The 27,161-nt window shown below is 43.5% G+C and overlaps 1 protein-coding gene across 4 annotated transcripts in view; it reads right to left on the bottom strand.

Annotated features, from left to right (window-relative positions):
* The window catches only part of prkn (parkin RBR E3 ubiquitin protein ligase), a 1,117,394-nt gene that overhangs the window by 620,390 nt on the left and 469,843 nt on the right, over positions 1-27,161 (bottom strand). For all 4 annotated transcript variants that reach the window (XM_072581208.1, XM_072581206.1, XM_072581207.1 and 1 more), the window contains exon 4: positions 14,154-14,272. In XM_072581208.1, coding sequence (XP_072437309.1) covers positions 14,154-14,272 — 119 coding nt within the window. The remainder of the gene's footprint in view (positions 1-14,153; positions 14,273-27,161) is intronic.

The following is a 27,161-nucleotide window of genomic DNA, read 5'->3' on the forward strand; positions in this document are numbered from 1 at the left end:
GAAGGGCAGAAGTGATGTCAAGTGTGATGCATGAGGAATTGTGAGGGGTGGAAGTGGTTGTGGGAGTGGCCATGATGGTGGCGGAAGTGACATCATCAATCAGCATGGGGGTGGTAGCTGCATCAGCCGCATGGCTAATGGTGGAATAGGTTCCGAGGCCAGGGGAATCTTCTGGAATGTTTGAGGAGCGCTGGTTATGGAGGTGGGTGGATAAAAGTTTGTTGTACTTACAGCTTTTGATGTTTGAGATCGAATTGAAATACTGTTTGTTGAGAGTATGAATTCTCCTGAGGATGTAGTACAGATTGGGTCCTTTGCAACTCTGAGAGAGTGTGGCCCTCAGCTGAGGCAGGGCTGACTGGAGAGAGGTTAGGTGCCGACGCATTGCTGCAAGTGTGGAGCGGAGGATCTTGAAGGAGAACTGTTGCCGGTGTTTTTGAATCTGTAGTCTGTACTGTTTGTCCTGTTCGGGTCCGAACTCTGCTGGTTTAAAGGTGGTCCGGAGTCCGTGTGGGATGAGTTGGTTACGGAGGCAGGCACTGAGGAAGCGAATGTGGCTGTGGTAGCGAGTTTGTTTCACAACATGGTTGAAGAGCTTCAGGGCAGAGGAAATGACCTGGGAGTTGCAGTGGGAGAGGGACTCCCTGAGATTCTTGTAGAGAGAGGAGGAAAACTTCTTCAAGGCAGGCATCCTTGAAAGAGGATTCGCAGTAGGGTTAAAATCAACGAGGTAAAAACAATGACTGCAGATGCTGGAAACCAGATTCTGGATTAGTGGTCTTGGAAGAGCACAGCAGTTCAGGCAGCATCCAAGTAGCTTCAAAATCGACATTTCGGGCAAAAGCCTTCATCAGGAATAAAGGCAGTGAGCCTGAAGCGTGGAGAGATAAGCTAGAGGAGGGTGGGGATGGGGAGAAAGTTACATAGAGTACAATGGGTGAGTGGGGGAAGGGATGAAGGTGATAGGTCAAGGAGGAGAGGGTGGAGTGGATAGGTGGAAAAGGAGATAGGCAGGTAGGACAAGTCCGGACAAGTCATGGGGACAGTTACTGAGCTGGAAGTTTAGAACTAGGGTGAGGTGGGGGAAGGAGAAATGAGGAAACTGTTGAAGTCCACATTGATGCCCTGGGGTTGAAGTGTTCTGAGGCGGAAGATGAGGCGTTCTTCCTCCAGGCGTCTGGTGGTGAGGGAGCGGCGGTGAAGGAGGCCCAGGACCTCCATGTCCTCAGCAGAGTGGGAGGGGGAGTTGAAATGTTGGGCCACGGGCGGTGTGGTTGATTGGTGCGGATGCCCCAGAGATGTTCCCTAAAGCGCTCTGTTAGGAGACGCCCAGTCTCCCCAATGTAGAGGAGATCGCATTAGGAGCAACGGATACAATAAATGGTATTAGTGGATGTGCAAGTAAAACTTTGATGGATGTGGAAAGCTCCTTTAGGGCCTTGGATAGAGGTGAGGGAGGAGGTGTGGGCGCAGGTTTTACAGTTCCTGCGGTGGCAGGGGAAAGTGCCAGGATTGGAGGGTGGGTTGTTTGGGGGCGTGGACCTGACCAAGTAGTCGCGGAGGGAACGGTCTTTGCAGAAGGCGGAAAGGGGTGGGGAGGGAAATATATCCCACACCTCCATCCGCCATGACCAGGGCCTCCAAGCCCTCCGTTTCTTCCTCTCCAGACGTCCCCAACAGTACCCTTCCACCAACACTCTCATTCGTTTGGCCGAACTGGTCCTAACCCTTAACAATTTCTCCTTTGAATCCTCCCACTTCCTCCAGACCAAAGGGGTAGCCATGGGCACACGTATGGGCCCTAGCTATGCCTGTCTCTTTGTTGGCTACGTAGAACAGTCCATCTTCCGTAATTACACCGGCACCACTCCCCACCTCTTCCTCCGCTACATTGATGACTGCATTCGCGCCACCTCATGCTCCCGCGAGGAGGTTGAGCAATTCATCAACTTCACCAATACATTCCACCTTGACCTTAAATTTACCTGGACCATCTCTGACACCTCCCTCCCCTTCCTGGACCTCTCCATCTCCATTAATGACGACCAACTTGACACTGACATTTTTTACAAACCCACCGACTCCCACAGCCACCTGGATTACACCTCTTCCCACCCTACCTCTTGCAAAAATGCCATCCCGTAATCCCAATTCCTCCGCCTCCGCCGGATCTGCTCCCAGGAGGACCAGTTCCACCACAGAACACACCAGATGGCCTCCTTCTTTAGAGACCGCAATTTCCCTTCCCATGTAGTTAAAGATGCCCTCCAACGCATCTCGTCTACATCCCACACCTCCCACCCTCAGACCCCACCCCTCCAACCATAACAAGGACAGAACGCCCCTGGTGCTCACCTTCCACCCTACCAACCCTCGCATAAACCAAATCATCCACCGACATTTCCGCCACCTCCAAACAGACCCCACTACCAGGGATATATTTTCCTCCCCACCCCTTTCCACCTTCCACAAAGACTGTTCCCTCCGCGACTACCTGGTCAGGTCCACGCCCCTAAACAACCCACCCTCCAATCCTGGCACTTTCCCCTGCCACCGCAGGAACTGTAAAACCTGCACCCACACCTCCTCCCTCACCTCTATCCAAGGCCCTAAAGGAGCCTTCCACATCCATCAAAAGTTTTACTTGCACATCCACTAATATCATTTATTGTATCCGTTGCTCCCGATGCGGTCTCCTCTACATTGGGGAGACTGGGCGCCTCCTAGCAGAGCGCTTTAGGGAACATCTCCGGGACATCCGCACCAATCAACCACACCGCCCCGTGGCCCAACATTTCAACTCCCCCTCCCACTCTGCCGAGGACATGGAGGTCCTGGGCCTCCTTCACCGCCGCTCCCTCACCACCAGACGCCTGGAGGAAGAAAGCCTCATCTTCCGCCTCAGAACACTTCAACCCCAGGGCATCAATGTGGACTTCAACAGTTTCCTCATTTCTCCTTCCCCCACCTTACCCTAGTTCTAAACTTCCAGCTCAGTAACTGTCCCCATGACTTGTCCCGACTTGTCCTACCTGCCTATCTCCTTTTCCACCTATCCACTCCACCCTCTCCTGCTTGACCTATCACCTTCATCCCTTCCCCCACTCACCCATTGTACTCTATGCTACTTTCTCCCCATCCCCACCCTCCTTTAGCTTATATCTCCACGCTTCAGGCTCACTGCCTTTATTCCTGATGAAGGGCTTTTGCCCGAAATGTCGATTTCGAAGCTACTTGGATGCTGCCTGAACTGCTGTGCTCTTCCAGCACCACTAATACAGAATCTGGTTTCCAGCATCTGCAGTCATTGTTTTTACCTTGTTAATATCGGCTTTGTCAATCCCCTTCAGCATCTTATATATCTTAAATAGGTCTTCTCTCATTCACCTAAACTCCAGACATTATGGACCTAAACTGCTCAATCTTCATTCATAAGTCAAATTTCTCATTTCTGGAATCAATCTAGTGAATTTAGATTATAGCACTAATAGCTTTCATATTTTACGACTTTTAAGAATTATTCATACAAACAACTGCAGTAGCTGAACAGTGATGCAGCCTGCAGCCAAACTCTTGGAAAGATCAATAAGAGTAACATGGTGGCATGGTGGTTAGCACTGCTGCCTCACAGTGCCAGGAACGTGGGTTTGATTTCCACCTTAGGCAACTGTCTGTATGGAGTTTAAATATTTTCCCTGTGTCTGCATGAGCTTCAGGTTCTAAGTTCAAAGATGCACAGGTTAAATGGATTAGCCTGCTAAATTGTCCCATAGTGTGCAGGGTAGGTGGATTAGCCATGGAAATGTGGGGTTACAGGTCTGGGGGAATCTGGGTGAGATGCACTTCGAAGGGTTGATGCAGACTCGATGGGCTGAATGGCCTCTTTCTGCACTGTGGGCTTCTATGATTCTAAGGGAGAAACATTCATAAATAGTAAAGCCTTTAACTTTGAACCTGGCAAGAAGAGGATTCTCGATAATCCAAAATGGAGAATGGAACAAATTTCTGGCTGTAACAGGCTATTCCTTTTTTGAGGTATTTTCAGTGTTGGAGGTGATTTCCTCGCATTCCAGGAGCAGCAATTCCTGTTTTATATACTGTTGCATTGTTTTGGAACTCTGGAGAAAAAAAGAGTCAAAACAACAGCACTTTTAAAAGGGAGAGGAACAAGGCAGCACATGGTGAAGTCAGTGCAGGAGACAGAGAGAGAGAGAGAGAGAGAAACCCATACTGCTAACTGACATAGCAGTGAACCTGCGAAGCTACTGCTTTGCTGTTTGAGTTCATGTATCACGGGACATCGGAGTGCATCTGGGAAAATTAAGAAACAGCGAAATTCACAACTAATCTTGGAGGAATCTGTTTGGGAGAGGTCACAGCACAGAAACAGATACGTGAACATTTTTATGTGTGACTTACAGAAAGTCTGCAGTAATAGGTAGGGTGGGTTCTTGCTTGATTATACGCTTTATTGAGATATGTCTCTTGGTTAAACTTAAAAATGTAAGCCATAGGTATTAGGTTAGCCTGGAGCAGTGCTTTGTAGAGGAATAAGACGATGCTATTTTCTGGGTCTGTAGGTTGGAAGGAGCAAAAATGGCCTTTAGTAGAGTGATATGATCTTCTTGTCGGATATGGGAGTTTAGGGAGAGCTTATGTGTTACTGAGGATTATATCTGCAATAAATGCCATTGGTTGCAAATAATATTAGATCGAATGGATCGTTGGAGAGACAGTTAGAGGTAATGAGGAATTTACAAGGGCAAGGGGATGCGATGGATGGCAGTTATAGGAAGGCAGAAAAGTTGCAGATACAGTCACATGGATGGGTTAACTCGAGGAAAGGTAAGAGAGGTAGGCAGGTAGTGCAGGAATCTTCTGTGGCGATCTCCATATCAAACAAGTATGCTATTTTGGAAAATATAGGGGGTGATGGATTCTCAGGGGAATGCAGCAAGAACAGCCAGGTTTCAGGTATCAAGACTGGCTCGAATCCAGTGAGGGGTATGTCGGGTTCCAAGATCTCAATTGTGATAGGAGGCTCTCTAGTCTGAGGCACAGACAGACGTTTCTGCGGCTAGCAGTGAAAAATCAGAATGGTGTGTTGCCTCCCTAGTGCCAGGAATCAAGGATATCTCAGAGAGGGTGCAGAATGTTCTCTAAGGGGAGATGGATGAGCAGGAGGTCATTGTACATACTGGAACCAATGACATAGGAAGGCAAAAGGATGAGATCCCTAAGGGACAATATAGAGACTTACGCAGGGATTTAAAAAGAAGATTCGAGAGAGTAGTAATATCTGGATTACTCCCGGTGCTGCAAGCTAGTGAAGGTAGGAATAGGAGGATAGAGCAGATGAATGCATGGCTGAGGAGCTGGTGTATGGGAGAAGGATTCACATTTTTGGATCATTGGAATCTCTTTAGGGGTAGAAGTGACCTGTACAAGAAGGACAGATTGCACCTAAATTGGAAGGGGACTAATATACTGGCAGGGACATTTGCTAGAACTGCTTGGGAGGATTTAAACTAGTAAGGTGGGGGGGGTGGGACCCAGGGAGATAGTGAGGAAAGAGATCGATCTGAGACTGGTACAGCTGAGAACAGAAGTGAGTCAAACAGACAGGGACAAGGTAGGACTAATAAATTAAACTGCATTTATTTCAATGCAAGAGGCCTAACAGGGAAGGCAGATGAACTCAGGGCATAGTTCGGAAAATGGGACTGGGATATCATAGCAATTACAGAAACGTGGCACGGGGATGGACGAGACTTGCAGCTTAATGTTCCAGGATACAAATGCTACAGGAATGACAGAAAGGGAGGCAGGAGAGGAGGGGGAGTGGCGTTTTTGATCAAGGATAGCATTAAGCAGCTCTCAGGGAGGATATTCCTGGAAATACATCCAGTGAAGTTATTTGGGTTGAACTGAGAAATAACCTTATTGGTTATTGTATTATAGTCTCTCTTATTGGGATTGTATTATAGACCCCCTAATAGTTAGAGGTAAATTGAGAAACAGATTTGTAAGATCTCAATTATCTGTAAGAATAAGAGGGTGGTTATTGCAGGGGATTTTAATTTTCCAAACAGAGACTGGGACTGGATGGAGACAAATTTGTTAAGTGTGCACAAGAAAATCTTCTGATTCAGTAAGTGGATGTACCTACTAGAAAAGGTGCAAACCTTGACCTACTCTTGGGAAATAAGGCAGGGCAGGTGACTGAGGTGTCAGTGGGGGAGCACGTTGGGCCAGCGACCATAATTCTATTAGTTTTAACATAGTTTTGGAAAGGGATAGACCAGATCTAAAAGTTGAAGTTCAAATTGGACGTTATTAGGCAAGAAAATTCAAAAGCTGATTGGGGGACAGGTAAGGGGATGGCTAGAAAATGGGAAGCCTTCAGAAATGAGATAACAGGAGTCCAGAGACAGTATATTCCAGTTAGGGTGAAAGGAAAGGCTGGTAGGTATAGGGAATGCTGGATGACTAAAGAATTGAGAGTTTGGTTAAGAAAAAGAAGGAAGCATATGTCAGGTACAGACAAGGTAGATCGAATGAATCCTTAGAAGAGTATAAAGGCAGTAGGATTATACTTAAGAGGGAAATCAGGATGGCAAAAAGAGGACATGAGATATCTTTGGCAAATAGAGTTAAGGAGAGTCCAAAGGGTTTTTACAAATACATTAAGGACAAAAGGATAACTAGGGAGAGATTAGGGCCCCTCAAAGATCAGCAAGGCGGCCTTTGTGTGGAACCGCTAGAGATGGGGGAGGTATGAAACAAGTTTTTTGCATCAGTGTTTACAGCGGAAAAGGACATGGAAGATATAGAATGTAGGGAAATAGATTGTGACATCTTGAAAAATGTCCATATTACAGAGGAGGAAGTGCTGGATGTCTTGAAACGTATAAAAGTGGATTAAGCCCCAGGACCTGATCAGGTGTACTCTAGAACAATGTGGGAAGCTAGGGAAGTGATTGCTGGGTCCCATGCTGAGATATTTGAATCAAGGATAGTCACAGGTGAGGTGCCGGAAGACTGGAGGTTGGCTAACGTTGTGCCACTGTTTAAGAAGGGTGATAAGGACAAGCCAGGGAATTATAGACTAGTGAGCCTGATGTCGAGGGAATCCTGAGGGATAGGATATACATGTATTTGGAAAGGCAAGGACTGATGAGGGATAGTCAACATGGCTTTGTGCATGGGAAATCATGTCTCACAAACTTGATTGAGTTTTTTGAGGACGTAACAAAGAGGATTGATGAGGGCAGAGCGGTGGACGTGATCTATATGGACTTCAGTAAGGCATTCAACAAGGTTCACCATGGGAGACTGGTTAGCAAGATTAGATCTTACGGAGTTACAGGGAGAACTAGCCATTTGGATACAGAACTGGCTCAAAGGTAGAAGACAAAGGGTGGTGGTGAAAGGTTGTTTTTCAGACTGGAGGCCTGTGACCATTGGAGTGCCACAAGGATAGCTGTTGGGTTCCACTACCTTTCATCATTTATATAAATGATTTGGACATGAGCATAAGAGGTATAGTTAGTACCTTTGCAGATGACACCAAAACTGGAGGTGCAGTGGACAGTGAAGAAGGTTACAACAGGATCTTGATCAGATGGGCCATTGGGCTGAGGAGTGGCAGATGGAGTTTAATTTAGATAAAGCGAGGTGCTGCATTTTGGGAAAGCAAATCTTAGCAGGACTTATACACTATATGGTACGGTCCTGGGGAGTGTTGCTGAACAAAGAGACCTTGGAGGGCAAGTTCATAGTTCCTTGAAAGTGGAATCGCAGGTAGATAGGATAGTGAAGAAGGAGTTTGGTATGCTTTCCTTTATTGGTCAGTGCATGGAATACAGGAGTTGGGAGTTCATATTGCGGCTGTACAGGACATTGGTTAGGTCACTTTTGGAATATTGCGTGCAATTCTGGTCTCCTTCCTAGTCAACAGACCAGACAATTTATTTGGCACTGAAGAACTTTAAAAGAAGAAACAGCCTAATGCTGTGAGCCTATTACTATGACGGTATTTTACATGTAAGTTTCATATGATTGAGAAAATCAGTAGTCAGAAAAATAAGTTCAAGCAAATTCAAGTATGATAAAGACAGATCAATAATTTGTTACCATTTGTGAGCATTGTGTTAAAGAATTACCAAAGTCCAGTGAATTGGCTGAGAAGACATCCTTTTAACAATTACTGCGTTTCCTAACCACAGATGATTCATAAGTGTATGACTAATCAATGGTGATTCCAACCTCACTGCAGGAATCAGTCCTGGAAATGAAGTACTGGGAACATCTAGAGATTGCTAGATAGACAGTCAGAGTTTAGTCAGTAGTGTGGTTGCCAAAGATCTCAAGAGATTGAAAATCTCATAACTCATTGTGAAATCTCCAATTACAGAAGATTCTCAAGAGTGGAAAATAGTTCTCTCATCACTGAAGTACATTCAAATGGAAACCAGCTCAGTCTGTGAATTGATGCAGATGAGAAGAACGAATGAATAGCTCATTGATTAATCTTTATCTGAAATTGTTCAGGCACCAACACAGTTTGGCAAACAAATTTCAATGGCAGATTCAAATGTGATGCCAGATGATGTACTAAATCAGGTACAAAAAGACTATTTCAATTCTTCATATTTCCAAAAAAAAAATCACTAGTGATCAAGTTAAGCTAGCATCAATCCTCAGATTACATGACTTTGGATGTGAACATGTTTGTCTTACCAGTGAGATAACAGCAAAGGATGGATGAAGACAATCAATCTAATTTACAATTTATATAGATGATTTGGAGTTGGGGACCATGTGCAGTGTGTAAAAGGTTGTGAATGACACTAAAATTAATGGTACAGCAAATTGTGCAGAGGACTCTGAAAGTTTGCAGACAGATATAGATAGTATAAGTGAGTGGGCAAAGGTCTGGCAGATTGAGTACAATGTTGATAAACGTGAAGTCATCCATTTTGGTAAGAATAACAGTAAAAAGGACTATTACTTAAATGGTAAAACATTGCAGCATGCTGCTGTGCAGAAGGACCTGGGTGTCCTTCAGCATGTATCAGAGAAGGTTGGTTTGCAGGTGCAAAAGGTAATTAAAAAGGCAAATGCAATTTTGTCCTGGATTGCTCGAGGGATTCAGTTTAAAAGTAGGGAGGTTATGTTGTAGCTAAAGGAGGTGCTGGGGTGGTCACACCTGGAGTACTGCAGGCAGTTTTGGTCTCCTTACTTCAGAAAGGATGTACTGGCACTGGAGAGGATGCAGAGGAGATTCACTAGGTTTATTCTGTAGTTGAGGAGGGACTGAGTAGACTGGGACTACATTCATTGGAATTTAGAAAAATAAGGGGAGATCTTATAGAAACATATAAAATTATGAAGGGAATAGAATGGATAGGAGCAGAGAGGATGCTCCCACTGGTGGGTGAAACTAGGACAAGAGGGCATAGCCTCGAAATTAGGGAGAGCAGATTTAGGACTGAATTGAGAAGGAACTTCTTCACCCACATCTAAAAATGGGCTCCAGAATTGGGTTGCCCTTCAACCTGGAGCCCATTTTTAGGTTGTGAATCTGTGGTATTCCCTGTCCAATGAAGTGGTTGAGGTTTCCTCAATGAATGTTTTTGAAGCTAAGATAGGTAATTATTTGAACAGCAAAAGAATTAAGGCCTACGGTGAGAGGGTGGGTAAGTGGAGCTGAGGCCACAAAAACATCAGTTTGAAGGACCAGACGGCCGACTCCTGCTCCTAGTTCTTATGTTTTTATGTTCTTATATACAAATTGAAGCAAAATGTTTCTATATATCCACACAGGTGTATCTACAAATTAAGAAAACAATACAAATGCATAGACTGAAAGTAAGCTCCATATGATGACACGAGAACCAACATTGTGGTGGAATAACCAAGGCCACAGAATCAGAATACAGTCAAGAAACAATTACCTGACACGGAGATCTAGGCTACTATCAAGAAGAAATGGTCCAGTTCAGAAGTCCAGGAAAGTGACTAAAGAAAACATCTGTTCAACAGAGCAGACAACTTTCATGAAGTCAGTTCACGTGATGAAAGGTCAAGGGATCGAGTATGTTGATGTGGGAGATAGGGGTAATAAGTGTGTGTGAGTTGGAAGCAACATTCCTTCTAATGTTTGCCATTGCTTGAATCTTTGGTTTCATGTGCAGCAATAGCTTCCAGAAATGGAAGATATGAGTTGATGGACTGATCAGGATGCGCGGGGCTTGCCAAAACTTGCACAGTTTAGAGGGAATGCTGGATGTGAGGGAGAAAAGTATGGACATGTGTAGGTTGAAGGGAGGGACAGAAAATGTGCATGCATGAAGTTAATCATGTCAAACCTTACACCTGAGAGTGGGGTGGACATATACAACCTTCCTCTTCACCTTCACCCTCCCCAAACACCTTTCTATAAAGTAAGTTGCAAGAAGAGGAATTCCCAGGTTGAAAGGCAACCCAATTCTGGAGCCCATTTTTAGATGAATTCTGCCAAAGCCATGTCAGATTGTGTGGCACCAGAGGCTAACCAAGCTTGGTGTTCATTAAACTGAACTCATTACCTCAGTCCTAGTCCTGATACCCTTTACTGATGAGCAGCATCTAGGGCTGGTTGTCTCTCTCTAACTCTGTTTCTCAAGTGAAAAGTTAAGAAATCTTTAGCTTGGCACTTTTTAACAGCCATTTTATTAATTATTAATTTAAATTATCAATTTATTACTTTGGAACTGTTTTTAATTTCTGGAGTTCACATTGACTGTTGTGCCAAACCTCTCTTTCTGAGGTTTGCCATTAGGCACCTGAATGATGAGAAATTTAATATTATCTTCACTCCTATGAGAATAACCCAACATGGCTTAGGGTTGGAGGTTTTGAGCCATAGGGAGGGACTGAAAAGACTGGGGCTGTTTTCCCTGGAGCATTGGAGGCTGAGGGGGGACCTTATAGAGGTTTATAAAATCATGAGGAGCATGGATAGGATAAATAGACAAAGTATTTTCCTTGGGGTGAGGGAGTTGAACTGGAGGGCATAGGTTTAGGGTCAGAGGGGAAAGATATAAAAGACACCTAATGGGCAACTTTTTCACACAGACGGTATTGTGTGTATGGAATGAGCTGCCAGATGAAGTGATGGAGGCTGGTACAATTGCAACATTTAAAAGGCATCTGGATGTGGGCCAAGTGCTGGCAAATGGGACTAGATTAGGTTGGGGTATCTGGTCAGAATGGACCAGTTGGACAGAAGAGTCTGTTCCCGTTTCCCCAGCCCCCAATGCCTCATCTTCACCATGGATACCCAATCCCTGTACACTTCCATCCAGGGCCTCCAAGCCCTCCGTTTCTTCCTCTCCCGACGTCCACAACAGTACCCTTCCACTGACACTATCACTCGTTTGGCCGAACTGGTCCTCACCCTTACCAATTTCTCCTTCGAATCCTCCCACTTCCTCCAGACCAAAGGGGTAGCCACGGGCACCCGTACGGGCCACAGTTATGCCTGTCTCTTTGTTGGCTACATAGAACAGTCCATTTTCCGTAATTACACCGGCACCACTCCCCACCTCTTCCTCCGCTACATTGATGACTGCATTCGCGCCACCTCATGCACCTCATTCATCAACTTCACCAACACATTCCACCCTGACCTTAAATTTACCTGGACCATCTCTGACACCTCCCTCCCCTTCCTGGACCTCTCCATCTCCATTAATGACAACCGACTTGACACTGACATTTTTTTACAAACTCACTGATTCCCACAGCTAGCTGGATTACATCTCTTCCACCCTACCTCCTGCAAAAATGTCATCTCATATTCCCAATTCCTCTGCCTCTGAAGTATCTGCTCCCAGGAAGACCAGTTCCACTACAGAACACACCAAATGGCCTCCTTCTTTAGAGACCGCAATTTCCCTTCCCACGTGGCTAAAGATGCCCTCCAACGCATCTCGTCCACATCCCGCACCTCCGCCCTCAGACCCACCCCTCCAACCGTAACAAGGACAGAACCCCCCTGGTGCTCACCTTCCACCCTACCAACCTTCACATAAATCAAATCATCCGCCGACATTTCTGCCACCTCTAAACGGACCCCACCACCAGGGATATATTTCCCTCCCCACCACTTTCCACCTTCCGCAAAGACCATTCCCTCTGTGACTACCTGGTCAGGTCCACGCCCCCCAACAACCCACCCTCCCGTCCTGGCAGTTTCCCCTGCCACCGTAGGAATTGCAAATCCTGCGCCCACACCTCCTCCCTCACTTCCATCCAAGGCCCCAAAGGAGCCTTCCATATCCATCAAAGTTTTACCTGCACATTCACCAATATCATTTATTGTATCCATTGCTCCCGATGCAGTCTCCTCTACATTGGGGATACTGGACGCCTCCTAGCAGAGCGCTTTAGGGAACATCTCTGGGACACCTGCACCAATCAACCACACCGCCCTATGGCCCAATATTTTAACTCCCCCTCCCACCCAGCCGAGAACAGGGAGGTCCTGGGCCTCCTTTACCACCGTTCCCTCACCACCCAACGCCTGGAGGAAGAATGCCTCATCTTCCGCCTCGGAACACTTCAACCCCAGGGCATCAATGTGGACTTCACCAGTTTCCTCATTCCCCTTCTGCCACCTCACCCCAGTTCCAAACTTCCAGCTCAGCACTATCACCATGACTTGTCCTACTTGCCTATCTTCTTTTCCACCTATCCATTCCATCCTCCTCTCTGACCTATCACCTTCACCCCACCCCCATCCACCCATTGTACTCTTTGCTACCTTCCCCCACCCTCCTCCCTGACCTATCACCTCTATCCCCACCCCCACTCATCTATTGTACTCTATGCTACTTTCTCCCTACCTCCACCCTCCTCTCATTTATCTCTCCACCCTTCAGGCACTCTGCCTGTATTCCTGATGAAGGGCTTTTGCCCGAAATGTCGATATTAATCTCCAGAGTAAGTCCAATAGACCAGGAAAAGTAGGAATAAAAGCCTGCAGGTAGCAAATTCTGAAGTACACCTGTGACCTATACTGCACTTTAAAGATGCTTTAAAAATCTAAGTTCCTTTTTAAATCCATAACATTTCACACCTTTTTAGAATTGTAAAACTCAGAAACACCTGACTCGCCTTGAGCAACAAACATATTAGCACTGAGAGCAAATATTGAAAGCCTTGCTTAAAGTTCCAGTTTTTTTGTCACACTCAGGTAAATTGTCATTAGCATTGACATGGTATATTTGTCAAATTCTTCTTCATGAGGACAGGACTTTAAGAACCCATCATGCCGTCCTCAGTGGGTGACTGGACAGTGTACTGTTCCCATCATTCCCACCATTTCCTACTAAACTTGATTTTTAATCTGCAAATGTTGGTGGATACTGAATCGACCATCTCATATTGAGACGCAGATATTCAAATATCTAACTAAAGTCAGTAGTTCATATGTTACCATGAATACTTTATGTCTCAGTAATAATGATATTTCAGATGATGCTGACAGCACCATCATATAATGTTGAAAATCAAATAAAGTCCATACATTTCCAATGAATAAATCTTTCAAAATAGTACAAAATGGGAGCAATGAGCTCCAACTGCACTCCCTTCCACACCATAAGCTATCCTTGATTCTATAACCACATTATATTAGCTGTTCAGAGATACATAAATATATCACTTGAGTGCTGTTATGGATGAGGTTTCCTTTTAGATGTTGATCTTCATTTCCTCTTGATTTCCCTCAACATCAAACAGCAGAAAAGATAGACCATCCAGGTCTTCAGTGACATTCATAAATTGTTCTTGAGCAAAGACATTCCAGATGGATAACGGCAGTTCTATCAGCTGAACTAGCGACATGACTGAGACTAGCTACACAATAAATGGTTAGGTGCAGGCAAGCAACCTGTGCTACATTATTAAATGGTGCAGCATGTTGTGAATTGTATCTAACTTGGAAGTTTACATATCATGCACACCATATTTTGTCCATCTATTCACAGTATTTCTTTAGAGTTCAAGAATTCAAGTTCAGTAGCAGCAACATAGTATTAAAGTTAAAACTTTTGGAATGTTAAAAATTTATACTTAAAGGTTACATTACTACATTAGCTTACCCTGGTTAAAGTCAATGTTCCTTGCTGACACGTGCTACACCGCACCCTTAGTTTCCCAGGCTGCACTGCTTTGCATGTTGCCTTGCAATAGACATAAAATCTGTTGTAAGGTCTTGAACCTGAAAAGTAAAAAAGCCTGTATTGAAAATCAGTGTTTTAAGTGGTCAACAATCTAGTCTAAAATTAACTTATCTTCCATTACTAAGATAGTAAGATGTATATAGATTTTTTGCCAATAGTAGCATTCAGCACCAAAATGGACAGTACCAAAATGGATCAGTTCAGTGTTTGAATCAGATGGTCATGGGGTCAAACACCACATCAGAGACTTGAGCACAAATAACTTGGTTGAAACCATAATGCAATGAGAGTGTTGCTTGAGTTATCCTTTAGATGCAATACATAATTGAGGTCCTGTCTGTCCTCTCAAGTGGAATGCTACTATTTTGCAGAAGGGTGGTTCTCCCTCATGATCCTACCAAAATTATCTGGACACCAAACAGCAGTACCTGAAAATTTGCTGGCATAAATTTGGTTGTTGCATTTCTTACATTGCAACAGTCAAAACAGTTCAAATGTAGTTAATTGCCTGGGAGATCATGAAACGTGGTTTGTACAGATGTAGAAACAAGGTGCAGGAGAATGCCATTTGGTCCTTTCAGAATCCCAAGTGTAGCAGACTTCAAGGGAAATGCCTAGAATATTGAAGATCCCACTGGGCAATTCCCCTACACCTGGAGCCCTCTGAGAGAATCTATTTAAATTGGAAAATTAAGAGACCTCCACTGAAGTTAAGTAAATAGTTACTCAAGAAAGATTAGAGTAGTGAATATCTAGTCTTGAGTAACTATTAAACTAATCCTCAATTTAACTCACACAACATCAACAACACCTATCCCCAACCCCTTACAGACACCATACCCTGGTCCCTGACCCAAGATTCCATCTCACCACCAGCCCCTCTCCAAGACTGATGTAGACAAACAAAAGACTGGAAGAATATAGCAAGCCAGACAGTATCAGGAAGTGGAGAAGTCAATGTTTTGGGTATAACCGTTCTTCCCCAAGACCTGACAAACATCACCACTAGATCTGCCTCAATACCTGGGACCTCAACTATGTTATCCTACTGCCAGATCTGACTACCCCTTTCTCTTGCTCTGTTCCCAGACCCCATTCCCCAACTCTTCATCCAAACTGCCCTCCCCAACCCTCCTTCCCAACTGGCTGACCTGACCATCCATTCCACCATTCCAATCCCAATGTACTTATCCCATTCCTGACATGACCGCATCCCCAATCCCACCCGCACCCCCTCCACTGTTTCAGACCTTCCCTCCTCCTCCACCATCAGACCCAATACATTGCTCCAGACCAATCTCCCCTCACACCCGCAACCAGACCCAAACCCACTCGGAACTCAACACAACAATGCCTTCCTTACACTTTGCCAGACCCAATAGCTCCCACTAAACATAACCTATCCCAAACCTTACCTTTGCCACCTTGTACACTGGCACCTTACTTACTTGCTACCCTACCCACCTGACATCCTATCCACTTGGCACCCGACCACTTTAACCCCTACCCATATGGTATCCAAGCCATCTGGCACCCTACTTACCTAATACCCATATGGCATGTTAACCTTCTGGTACTCCACCCTCGCACTAACTTTACAATGTTTCTTTCCGACAGCAGCTATCACAATAGATGTCTGTGAATCAGGACCTTACATTTCAGAAAATGGCAGCTGACTGCTGTGAGAAAGAAGACATGGTTTGTCTTCACTGACAGTTCTGTACTATGAGGTAACTGTCAGAAGGGAAGCACAGCTCCACACTGATCAGAATATCCTGTAAGAAATGCAAGATTCTTTCATGACTAATAAAGGAATGGATTGGCATTCTGCATGATATTTCCTCTCCTTGGAACCTTTGCTCCTAAGCAACTAAGTATTTTGTTTTGCAAGGTGGATGGGTGTCTATATGTACAGGAAAGTAAAGAAGCAAAAATACACAAGCGTGTCAGAAACCAAACAAGAATATGCTGCCTTCTGCAATTTCACTGATGCACATTCATCAGTGCATGGGAAAGGTGGATTTGTGATGAAAATATATGCAAAAAGACAATTTGCTCTACCTCTAACCTCGGACTCTGTTTTAGTTTGCCAGCTTGTCTGAAAGTCTCTGGTTGAATAAGGCAAGGTGACAACAGTGACCAAGCTGAGAAATTGACAGGCTGGAAACCTTTTAAATATCGAAATCTGACTGCTGTTTAGTTGTCCAGGCATTTTTTTCTCAAAGGACTTGTTCAGAGAGTTAGCTTTCACTGCCTTGGAGGTGAGTTCTAGGATTGTTTTGCTACCTTGGAATTTTTAAAATTTAGATCTGCATTTTCTAAGTTACAGCCTTGTCAGCAGCATGGAATTGCTTATATAATTCTACCATGGGCTTTTGTGGAGAGAAACAAAAAGACAACAGCAACAGCAATAAGAAGAATAACAGCTACCTTTTCCCCTGGCCCCCTGATGTGCCACCTGGCAGAAGGGTAGCAAAGAGATCCAGCTCAGAAAATGAAATATCAGAGTATACAAGCAGAAGATGAAGCTTCCTGGCCATAAGTGAGCATTAGTGCTAGCGGAATTTCAGACTTCAGTGGAAGGTCAATGCTGAAATGTACAGCCTCCTGGAACAAGATGGCATTTCAGATGGTTTAAGTGGAAAGAGATGCATCCTGAATTTCTTGATGTCTGTCCCTTTCCTGCTGATGACATCTGCAGAATCTCCCAATCTGCTGCACACAAGCACATTTTACATCCATTTTGCCAACAGTGCAACAGATCAGAATTTAAGGGTCTTCAGAATTGCTGCTCTGGCCTGATTTGCACAGATTCAGGGATTCACAGATTGCAAATGGGTTACCTTCTAAACACACGGCTGGTGATAATTGTGAGAAGCCTTACTGTGAGTGATAGGTGTAGAGTGGCAATTAGTTGCAGGTAAGTGGTGACAATTCTGATGGAGATTTGAGGACATGCCCTGAAAGAGAGGAAATGGGTGAACCTACAATGCATGTGATTATCTGAGGAATGTGATGCAGGAGAAAGCTGGGGAAGTCAGAGAGAAGGACTTGACAGTGGAATATGGCATGCATTTTATTACTCTTGCCCTGATGAAGGTCATTTTATCTTTAGATTCAGATTTAGATTAAATTACTAACAGTGTGGAAACAGGCCCTTCGGCCCAGCAAGTCCATACCGACCCTTCGAAGAGCAACCCACCCAGACCCATTCCCCCACATTTACCCCCCCAGACCCATTCCCCCACATTTACCCCTTCACCTAACAATATGAGCAATTTAGCATGGCCAATTCACCTAACCTGCACATTTTTGGATTGTGGGAGGAAACTGGAGCACCCGGAGGAAACCCATGCAGACATGGGGAGAGTTTGCAAACGCCACACAGTTGCCTGAGGCGGGAATTGAACCAGGGTCTCTGGCACTGTGAGGCAGTAGTGCTAACCACCGTGCCACTATGCCGCCCATTATCTACACTCAGGGTGCTCACATCTTCTGTCACTTTTGATCATTTCTCATTTCTGCTTGGTCTTAAGGAATCCTGGTTGATAACTGCTATATTTTTCCTGCGAGTTCTTATATCCCATAACATAATCTCCAGAGATGCCTTCCAGAAGCAGGATGGAAGAGGGGTTGGAAGGCTTCCCTAATTATGACTCTTTCATCCAAGTTGCTGGCTCCACATTGCAAATTGTAGAATAGTTTCATTCTGTCCCTGTACTGAAACTTTAACATTTAGGTACAGGTTTTGAGTATTTTCACTTGCTCCAGTTGATCAGAAAAGCTAGAAATGGGATGTTAATGCATTGGGTCAGTTACAACTCCACAGAAAATTCAACTCCACAATCTTTCAAATTCCTGACCTGTCGCTTGGAAACTCATTGTGCACAAATCCAAATGTTAAGACTCAGTTTTAAATATCCAACTACCCCTCTCGTCATTAGATTAGATTAGATTACTTACAGTGTGGAAACAGGCCCTTCGGCCCAACAAGTCCATACCGACCCGCCGAAGCGCAACCCACCCAGACCCATTCTCCTACACCTAAACACTACGGGCAATTTAGCATGGCCAATTCACCTGCACATTTTTGGACTATGGGAGGAAACCGGAGCACCCGAAGGAAACCCACGCAGACAGAGGGAGAATGTGCAAACTCCACACAGTCAGTCACCTGAGGCGGGAATTGAACCCAGGTCTCTGGCGCTGTGAGACATCAGTGCTAACCACTGTGCCACCGTGCCGCCCATTAAAAAGTAGATCATAAGGAGAAAGCTAAGTAAATGGGTGAATTTTCATTGCTTTTAAGAAACACAACTTGAGTTGTAGAAACTGAGGAGGACTGCAGTGCCGAATCTTTTAGATTTAAAGCAGTGACACTAAAAGCTATTAGCTGTCCCATAGTAATGGTCTATTTTTACACTTGAGCACTGTAAAAGCCCCAGTAAATACACTTAATCAAAGATGATAGCAAAATGGATGGCTAAAGGCATTTTTTATGGCAAATGCGAAGGCCATTAACATTTATTTTGTAGCACTCTGATTGAATTTCGTAAAAGGTAGCATGGAAGTTTTGAGAATATTGAAGAATTTACAAAAAAAAGAGTTAAGTCCTTATTTTATTTGGATCATTTTACTATTATAAACTTGCACATTTTAAGCAATGACCAGCATCAATGACACCAAGAACGAGCTTTCAGAGACCTGGCCTCGGGATGGCAAATTCAATTTAACCAAGGCTTACCCTCCTCTATTTAACAAGTAATCAATCTGAATCGCGATTATAAAATTTACTAGGTGGAGAAGATATTAGTCTATACTTGAAAGTGGGTGTTTTACCACCCACCCCCTCACCCCCAAGTAATTTTCTTGTCTTTAGATTTTATTGATATGTTCAGCCAGAGACAACAATTTCACTCTCTTCCCTATGGAAGTAACAAAACTAGCATGCAGAATTTAGGACTTTGCAAGGACTACTGGCAGGGCATTTCCAACTGCACACTTGTTCAGACCTTGGTTCCAACTCATGAACAGGAAGAGCTTCCATTCAGTAAACAAGCAGCTTTATTGTGTGATAAAATATCATATTCACCTATGCCAGGTATCCTGAGATGTGTTATCTGCAATTTCTCCTTTTTCAGTCAGACCACTCAGCAAGGGGCTGGATTTCTGAGGATAAAAGTCAACCTCATGCATGATTGAAGACGATTGCCACAAATACAGTCCCATCTCTTGATGGATGATTGCATCTTCCCCTGTGCGAGTGTAGATCAATAGATGAAGTTGTCTTCAGTGGGACCTCATGGTCTTGCATATGAAGGATAATGAGCAGAGCAGAGAACTAAGCAGTCTGTCTTTACCTCTGCTCAAACCTCAGGATCTGTGACACATGGAAAAATGTAAAGCTTTGTGGTTGCAAAAGGGTATGCATATGGGTGTAAGGGAAAGTACACAGTAAATCCCAGCTATCCAATGACTGGAGGAAGAACACCTCACCTTCTGCCTTAGGATCCTCCAACCACACAGAATCAGCGTTGATTTCACCAGGGTCCTCATCTACCCTCCCCCCACTTGTCCCAGATCCAATCTCCAACTCAGCACCGCCCTCTTGAACTGACCTACCTGTCCATCTTCCTTCGCACCTATCTGCTCCATCCTTAACTCCGATCCAACACCATCATCCCCCACCTTCATCCACCTATCACTACCATCCTCCCCAGTCACACCCCCATTCCCATTTATCTCTCAGCCCCCTTGGCACCAAACACCTCCCCCTCCCCCCAATTCCTGATGAACAGCTTATGCTTGAAACATCGACTCTCCTGCTCCCTGGATGCTGCCTGAATGGCTGTGCTTTGGAGGACTGGATCTGGGATGAGGTTCGGGGAGGGGAAATGAGGAAACTGGTGAAATCAACACTGATTCCATGTGACTGGAGGGTCCCAAGGCGGAATCAGTGTTGATTTCACCAGTTTCCTCATTTCCCCCTTCATCCTCCATTCATCGGGTGGCTAGGATTTGGCAGTGGAGGAGGTTCAAGACTTGCATGTCCTTGGCGCAGTGGGAAGGGGAGTTGAAGTGATCAGCCACAGGGCAGTGGGGTTCTTTATTGTGTGTGTCCCAGAGATGTTCTCTGAAACGTTCTGCAAGTTGGACCCCGAAACGTCGACTCTCCTGCTCCTCAGATGCTACCTGGCCGGCTGTGCTTTTGCAGCACCACACTTTTTGACTCTGATCTCCAGCATTTGCAGTCCTCACTTTCTTCTAACAGTTTTGTAATGGTAATCCGTTTTCCAGCCCACCAGTTATGCAGTTAATCTGAAATATTCCTTATTGTTTATAAAACTTCTTGTTGCTACAGAGGTACTCAAAAATCATCATTGAGCTGAAACACTGTTGACAGTTGCTGGATTTTATGAAGTCTACAGGAGCAGGGATCATTAGTTAGGCAGGATGCAACATTTTGAGTTCCCAATGGCAGGTTGAGACACAGCGATACAGTAATCGCATTGTCAAGGATTACCCTGGGCTGTGGTGGGTTCTCATTTGTAAAACATTTCCATGATGTGATTACCTCATTTGTGCAAAACATTTTTAAATGGTTCCCACCTTCAGGGTGAAGTCGACAGTGCACAAGGATCCTTAAAACCACCATTTGTTTTTAATGCAGTTGTGAGTAAGGTATTCAGTTTTCCTTGTTTAACCCTGACAAAGAATAAATCCACACTGATTCCATGTGACTGGAGGGTCCCAAGGTGGAAGATGAGGCATTCATCCTCCATTTGTTGGGTGGCTAAGATTTGGCGGTAGAGGAGGTTCAGGACTTGTATGTCCTTGGTGGAGTGGGAGGGGGGGGGTTGAAGTGATCAGGGCAGTGGGGAGGGGAGCAGGTAAATGGACTCTATTTCAAAGTTCAAACTGGCAAGGTGGGTGGTAGAGGGCAGAGTCAGGGAATGGAGTAGTGAAGTGGAAAAAGCCTGGTGTCCTGGCTTTCTGAGAGTTTGCGTGAAGGTAATCACCGATATTTAGAAGAATGAGATGTGATCTTATTGAAATATATACATAGAATTTCTTCTCTCAAAGTGTTGTGAATTTTAGTAATTCTCATTCCCAGCATGCTGTGGAAGCTGGGTTATTGAATACATTCAAGGTGCACTTAGAGTTTTGGTTGACAAGAGCGTCAAGAGTTTTGGGAAGCAGAAAGGGAAGGGGAGTTAAAGCCCCAATCAGATAATCATTATGTTATCAATTGGTGGAACCAGCACCAGGCACAAAATGCAACTCCTCCTACTTCACATGTCTTTGTCAAGTTGATCTTTCTGAATTTAAATTCCGAGGCGTTGAAAAGAGCTGCTCAAAACAAACATCTATTGGTATAATTCCTTGTGTTAGAATCAGTACATCCACAAGCAGATTTATTATTTTTTTAAATTGGATGCTGGGTTGACTTTTTTGGATGCATCCTCTGAATATAAAGGACTAATATATGTGACCTAAGTTTTAATTGCCTCAGTTTTTACACAAGAGTTGTGTTCTATTTAAATGTTAATAACATTTTTCACTTCAGTAAGGATTAAATAAAGACTAAAACTATTCGTGAGAGAATATTTAATTTTATCCTTATATACTATCAATAGTTAAATCAACAGCATTTTTTGGGTCACTGACAATCATATATCAAATTTGGACAGTAAAAGTTATTTAATATATAATTCAATTTAACACATGATTTTAATTTCATATAATTGACACATATATTAAGTATTTTACAGTTAAAATGATAGTGGCCGCAAAATGCTTATTATGGTAGTATAAGACCCATTTTATCTTTTGAATAAACATTCAGTGTAATTCAAATTCACATTAGCACCCTTGGTTCTGCAATGAATACACATGTCTTTCTCAGTTTCATTACTTTCCCTCTCAAGCTCGTCCTATGATGAACACATAAATTGAGGCTGGCATCTTGCCCTGAGGAAATATCACATTTTGATAGATCCTGTCTTTGAAATCAGATGAGACATCAAGGTCCTGTCTGTCAGGACAAGCAGACATAGAAGATCTTTTGGTACTATTTACGGAACTGAAGAGCTGTCCTAACCAACATTTCTCCTTTAAGAATACTACCAAAGCTGAATATCTGGTTATTGATACCATTGTTGTTTATAGGGCTTCACTATTGTTTTCCTTCATTAAAATTATAACTAGACTTTGAAATTAATCAATCAGCTGTAAATCCTTTGTCAATCTTATCAGAATGTGACAGTTCTGTATATATGCAGGTTGCTATGATCTCAAACTAATCCACTAACTGTATCTGTCTAGAGACCAGCAACAGAGACAAGTGTGAGATTCCAGACTTACTAAAAGAATAAAACCAAAAGATTCTATTGTTTTGGTTACTGTACAAAGTTGGAACAGGACTGCAATCAAATACATATATTACTTATATTCTAATATCCAGAATTAACTTGAGATAAAAATGGATGACAAAGTGTGATTAAATACCTCACACAGCACATCAAATAATAAATGCAATCAAGACGGCTCCAACAGATTTGTCTGTAAATTCCCCACTCCCAGATATCAAGGCAGGATGGATCATCAAAGCTTATTAAAACTTTACAAGGATTCCAATTCTTCATATTTGATAATCTAACCTCAAAACCACTTAAGAGGCACGCCATCATGGTTTCCTAAATAACTGCTCATGTTCTAATTGATCACCTTCCTTCTCTGGGACTATGATTCCCTTGGATTCTGTATGCTGTTCTCCTGCACTTATTCCCAGGCACAACTCCCGGCTTTTTACTGACAGCTAGACTCACCAAGTTTGTACTGCCTGGCTTTTTCCCATAACCTCTAATCTTGCTCACTTGTAACAAGTGTCATTTAGAATCCCTTCCCGAATGCTAACAGCACAGAACTATTTAATTCCTCTTGGGACTGCTTCCTGAGACCAAACACAGAATCAGTCAAGATTAATTGCTTTACAGCAATCCAGCTAAGCAACAGCACAGCTTAGCAGCAACCTGCTCTGTCTGCCTTTCTCTTAAATACTTTCTTCCGTGTCTGACTCCAATTGACTGTTAACTTTCAAACTGTTCTGAGGGATCTATTGAAAACCTGACAGCAGGGTCTGTCCTTATTATTTGGCAGAACTGACTGTAGCAACTGTTGGAACTTGAGTGTAACTAATATTAGAATGCAAAAGTCCTGTCTATTCTGCATAGATACAGAAAAGTTGTTTATATCAAAAAGGTCATTATTGGGTGAAGTATACCTAGAAACACAGAATGGTGCGGCACAGATGAAAGCCATCAGCCCATTCATACCTGAACTGGTTCTCCAAAGGAGCAGTGCAACTTGTGCCAATCCCCACTGTGATGATGCTGCTCCTTTCATAAGGTTATGTTGTCCTGGGTTTTCTTTTCAGAGGAGTGGTAAAAGACACAGACTCTGAAAAGTCTGGGTTTGGTTGAGTTTTAGGGACAATCGATTATAGGTGACAGATACTGTCTCAGGCAAAAGACTTTTAAGTTTAAGAAAAACACTTGCCCAATAAAAGGGGAGCGGCTAGTTCTCCCAGCTCAGCTTTTCACTGGTTTGATTTTTCTTTGGCACTCTGGCTATTCAGTGAAAGCAGTCAAACAGTTTTTGAAGCTGCTGGACCCAAAAAGCAGGTCCAGGCTGATTCTCCTCTCTCTCTGACCTCTCTCCTGTAAGAGACTGGGTTTTATTTTAACTTTTGTGATGAGGGGTGTTTATGGGGATTGTTGCAAGTACTGGGAACAGCAAAATTAAGTTGGTATAGTCTGTTGGGTTTTCGCATTGGTAAAGTTGTTCAGTATTCTGTCCTCTTTTGGTAATCTTGTAAATAAATTCTGTTTTATTTAAAACTAAATGATTTGACCAAACGCATCTCTCCTGAAATATTTGCATTACACCTGTTTAAAACAACAAGCAATGTTAGGGTCTGGGCTACTTTTTTGAATTGTTTTGAGGTGGTCTGGTATGGTCCATGACACCACCTTCTCTCTGTAGCCCTACATATTCTTCTATTTCAAAAAGTAATCCAATTCACTCTTAGATGCCTCAATTGAAGCTGCTTTCCCCACAGCCTAAACAGTGCACTCCAGATTCCTGCCACTCACTGCATATAAGAATTTCTCATAGTGTCTCCATCGGTCCTTTGAACAATTACCTCAAATCCATGCTCTCTTGTTCTCAATGCTTCCACCAATGGAAATGGTTTTTCAAATCTAATCTGTTCTGACCGTTCAAGGCTTTGAATATCTCTACCATATCTTCTCTCAACCTACTTTTCTCCAAGAAAAAATAATCCCAACTTTTCCAAATTATCTTTGTAACTGAAGTTTCTCATCCCCAGGACTATTTTCATAAATCCTTTCTGTGAGGACCACAAAGAAACTTCCCACAGTGGACTTAAACAGATGGTCCTAAGGATAATGGGCACCAATGAACAAAACTGGTGTCACCCAGCACTGCTGAAGTCATCCTGAATGGTGGTAAGTTGCTACCATGTGCACTTTCTCCACCTTCATCCTGAAAGATGCCACTAAATGGAAATTGACACTAAACTGTGGACCTCCTTTCTTCTTCACTTGCCCTTCACTCATTTCAACCTTCACCTTATACTTGAACTTTCACATAGTCAAGCAATGCCGGCAGATCAGGCTCTGTAGTCTTAGATGTAACAGCAATAAAGAAAGAGAGTTCTGAGAAAGAAACACTAATTCACAATCTAACACTTACTGCCACTAGCTCTACTGCTGCTGAGCAAATGTTGAAAGCTAGTTTCAAGTAAGGATCTGTATGTGTTGAGTCATTGGAAATAAGTGACCTACAGTTAGGCCAGCGAAATAGCTCAACTTATGCACAAATTCCACAGAGGGAAAGGTCACATCACAGTTCTGCTGCAGGTTCAAATAAGGACAGATTATAGGAAAACAATGATCAACATCCACACCAAAAATGTCCAATCAATGGACAGGAGCATGGCACTCTAGTCATTGGATAGGAGTGTGGAGGATTAGGGCTCCGCATTTGCACAGGGCATCATGCAGACTATTCCTTTCACCATACCAGGCTACCTCTGTGAACATCTATTGACTCCTGTCCTAGCTTCCAGTGCAACATTGACAGATGGCTCTGATGTATCAGTGCTGCAGTGGAAGCTCAGAGACAGATCATGCAGACGCCAACTGATGTCATCCAGGCATGAGTGACTGCCGCTGAGGATCAGGATCACAGCATTCAAAAGGGATTGCAGATTCTTATGATAGTCTACCAATCTGTGCTCCAGCAACTCTGTGGAAGTATAAGTGACATGGTGGAGCATGATCCTGCTGTCCTCTTTTAGAATAACTGTAACTCTTCCACAGCTGTCCCTGACTTTTTATATTTACTCATGAAATGTAATTATACAGAGGCCAGAATTACCATCCATCCCAAATGCCCTTTGAGAAGATGATGATGAGCCATCATTATGAAACATTGCATCCATGCGTTGTAGGTTTACCCAAAACACAGTTTCAACCATGCTGAGGTGGTGGAATCTAAAGGCAGGTCCGCAAGTTTCAAAGCTATTTTGCTTCATCCTCAAAGGGCATTTTCCCCAGGTGAAAGTCTGTAATCTTCCAACATTTATGTTGCAATTACCATATGGTCCTGTGTAGGACTATGACCTGCAAGTCAGACATTAAGGTGATGCACAAGGATGATTGGCTGTTTGTCTGGAATATTTATATATTAATAAATAAAGTTGTATGAATTTTTTTGGTTTCCTTTATTGATAGATGTGAGCCAATGGAATTTTGCAGGAGGATCTGAAATGGATGTAAGGAAAAGTTGGAAAAAATCCCTTTAACAAGTATTATTCTTATGTCTGGGAAAGCACTTACAGTTCAATATCAAAGCCAGCATCCAGTTAATGGCTTCAACTTACACATGTTGCAATGCCACCATTACTGAGGGCATTAGCTCAGTATGTGGGCAATGGTCAAACATGGAGGTGACAGCCTGAATTTGAACTGTTCTTCATGTTCCACATGTTGAGCTAGTGCCCACATTTTCCCTTGCCCATATTCAAGTGATTGAGGAATAAACCTTCGGGAGGGGATGCCACTGGTCAAGTAATCCAAAGGTGAAAAGATTTGAATCCCAAATGACAGATGGTGAAATTTGAATTCAAAGAATCATCCTGGATTAAAAGCTAGCCTAATGGGGAATTAATACAGAAATCCATCTGGTTTGCAAACTGATCCTTCACTGGGTTTTGAGTATCTGTAAGGTTGTTGTTGAGTGTAAGACAGCTGAATTTTGCACAGTGTAATATAGTTACCATGCTTCTTTTGTGAGAAATGAACATTGACATACTTCTGTTATTCTAAATGATTAAAGACTTAACGGCAATCTAGGTTTGTTCAATACATTGCATCAGTTGTATGATATGTTGATCTTTTACTATAAATTCTGTGTCCTATGATACTACACCAATAGCTACCTGATGAAGGAGCAGCACTCCAAAAGATTATACTTCCAAATAAACCTATTGGACGATAACTTGGTGATGTGTGATTTTTAGCGTTGTCCACCCCAGTCCAACACCAGAGCCTCCACATCATCCTCAGAAGTGGTCAAGCAAGCAACTCCATTGTAAAGTAGAAATACATCTTCATAGACAATTAGCAAAAGCCTTTTTCATTCATTCATGGGACGTGCATGTCACTGGCTAGACCAGGCTTAATGCCCATCCTGAATTGCCCTTGAAAGGGTGGTGAAGACCACTTTCTTGAACTGCTTAGTTCATTTGGTGCAGCTGTAACTGCTGTGTTGGCGTAGTTCCAGGATTTCAACTCGAGGTTTTAGCCCATGTATTTCTAACCATCCTCAATGTGCAGGTGA

Source organism: Chiloscyllium punctatum, chromosome 11 (genome assembly GCF_047496795.1).
Source record: "Chiloscyllium punctatum isolate Juve2018m chromosome 11, sChiPun1.3, whole genome shotgun sequence".
Classification (NCBI taxonomy): Eukaryota; Metazoa; Chordata; class Chondrichthyes; order Orectolobiformes; family Hemiscylliidae; genus Chiloscyllium; species Chiloscyllium punctatum.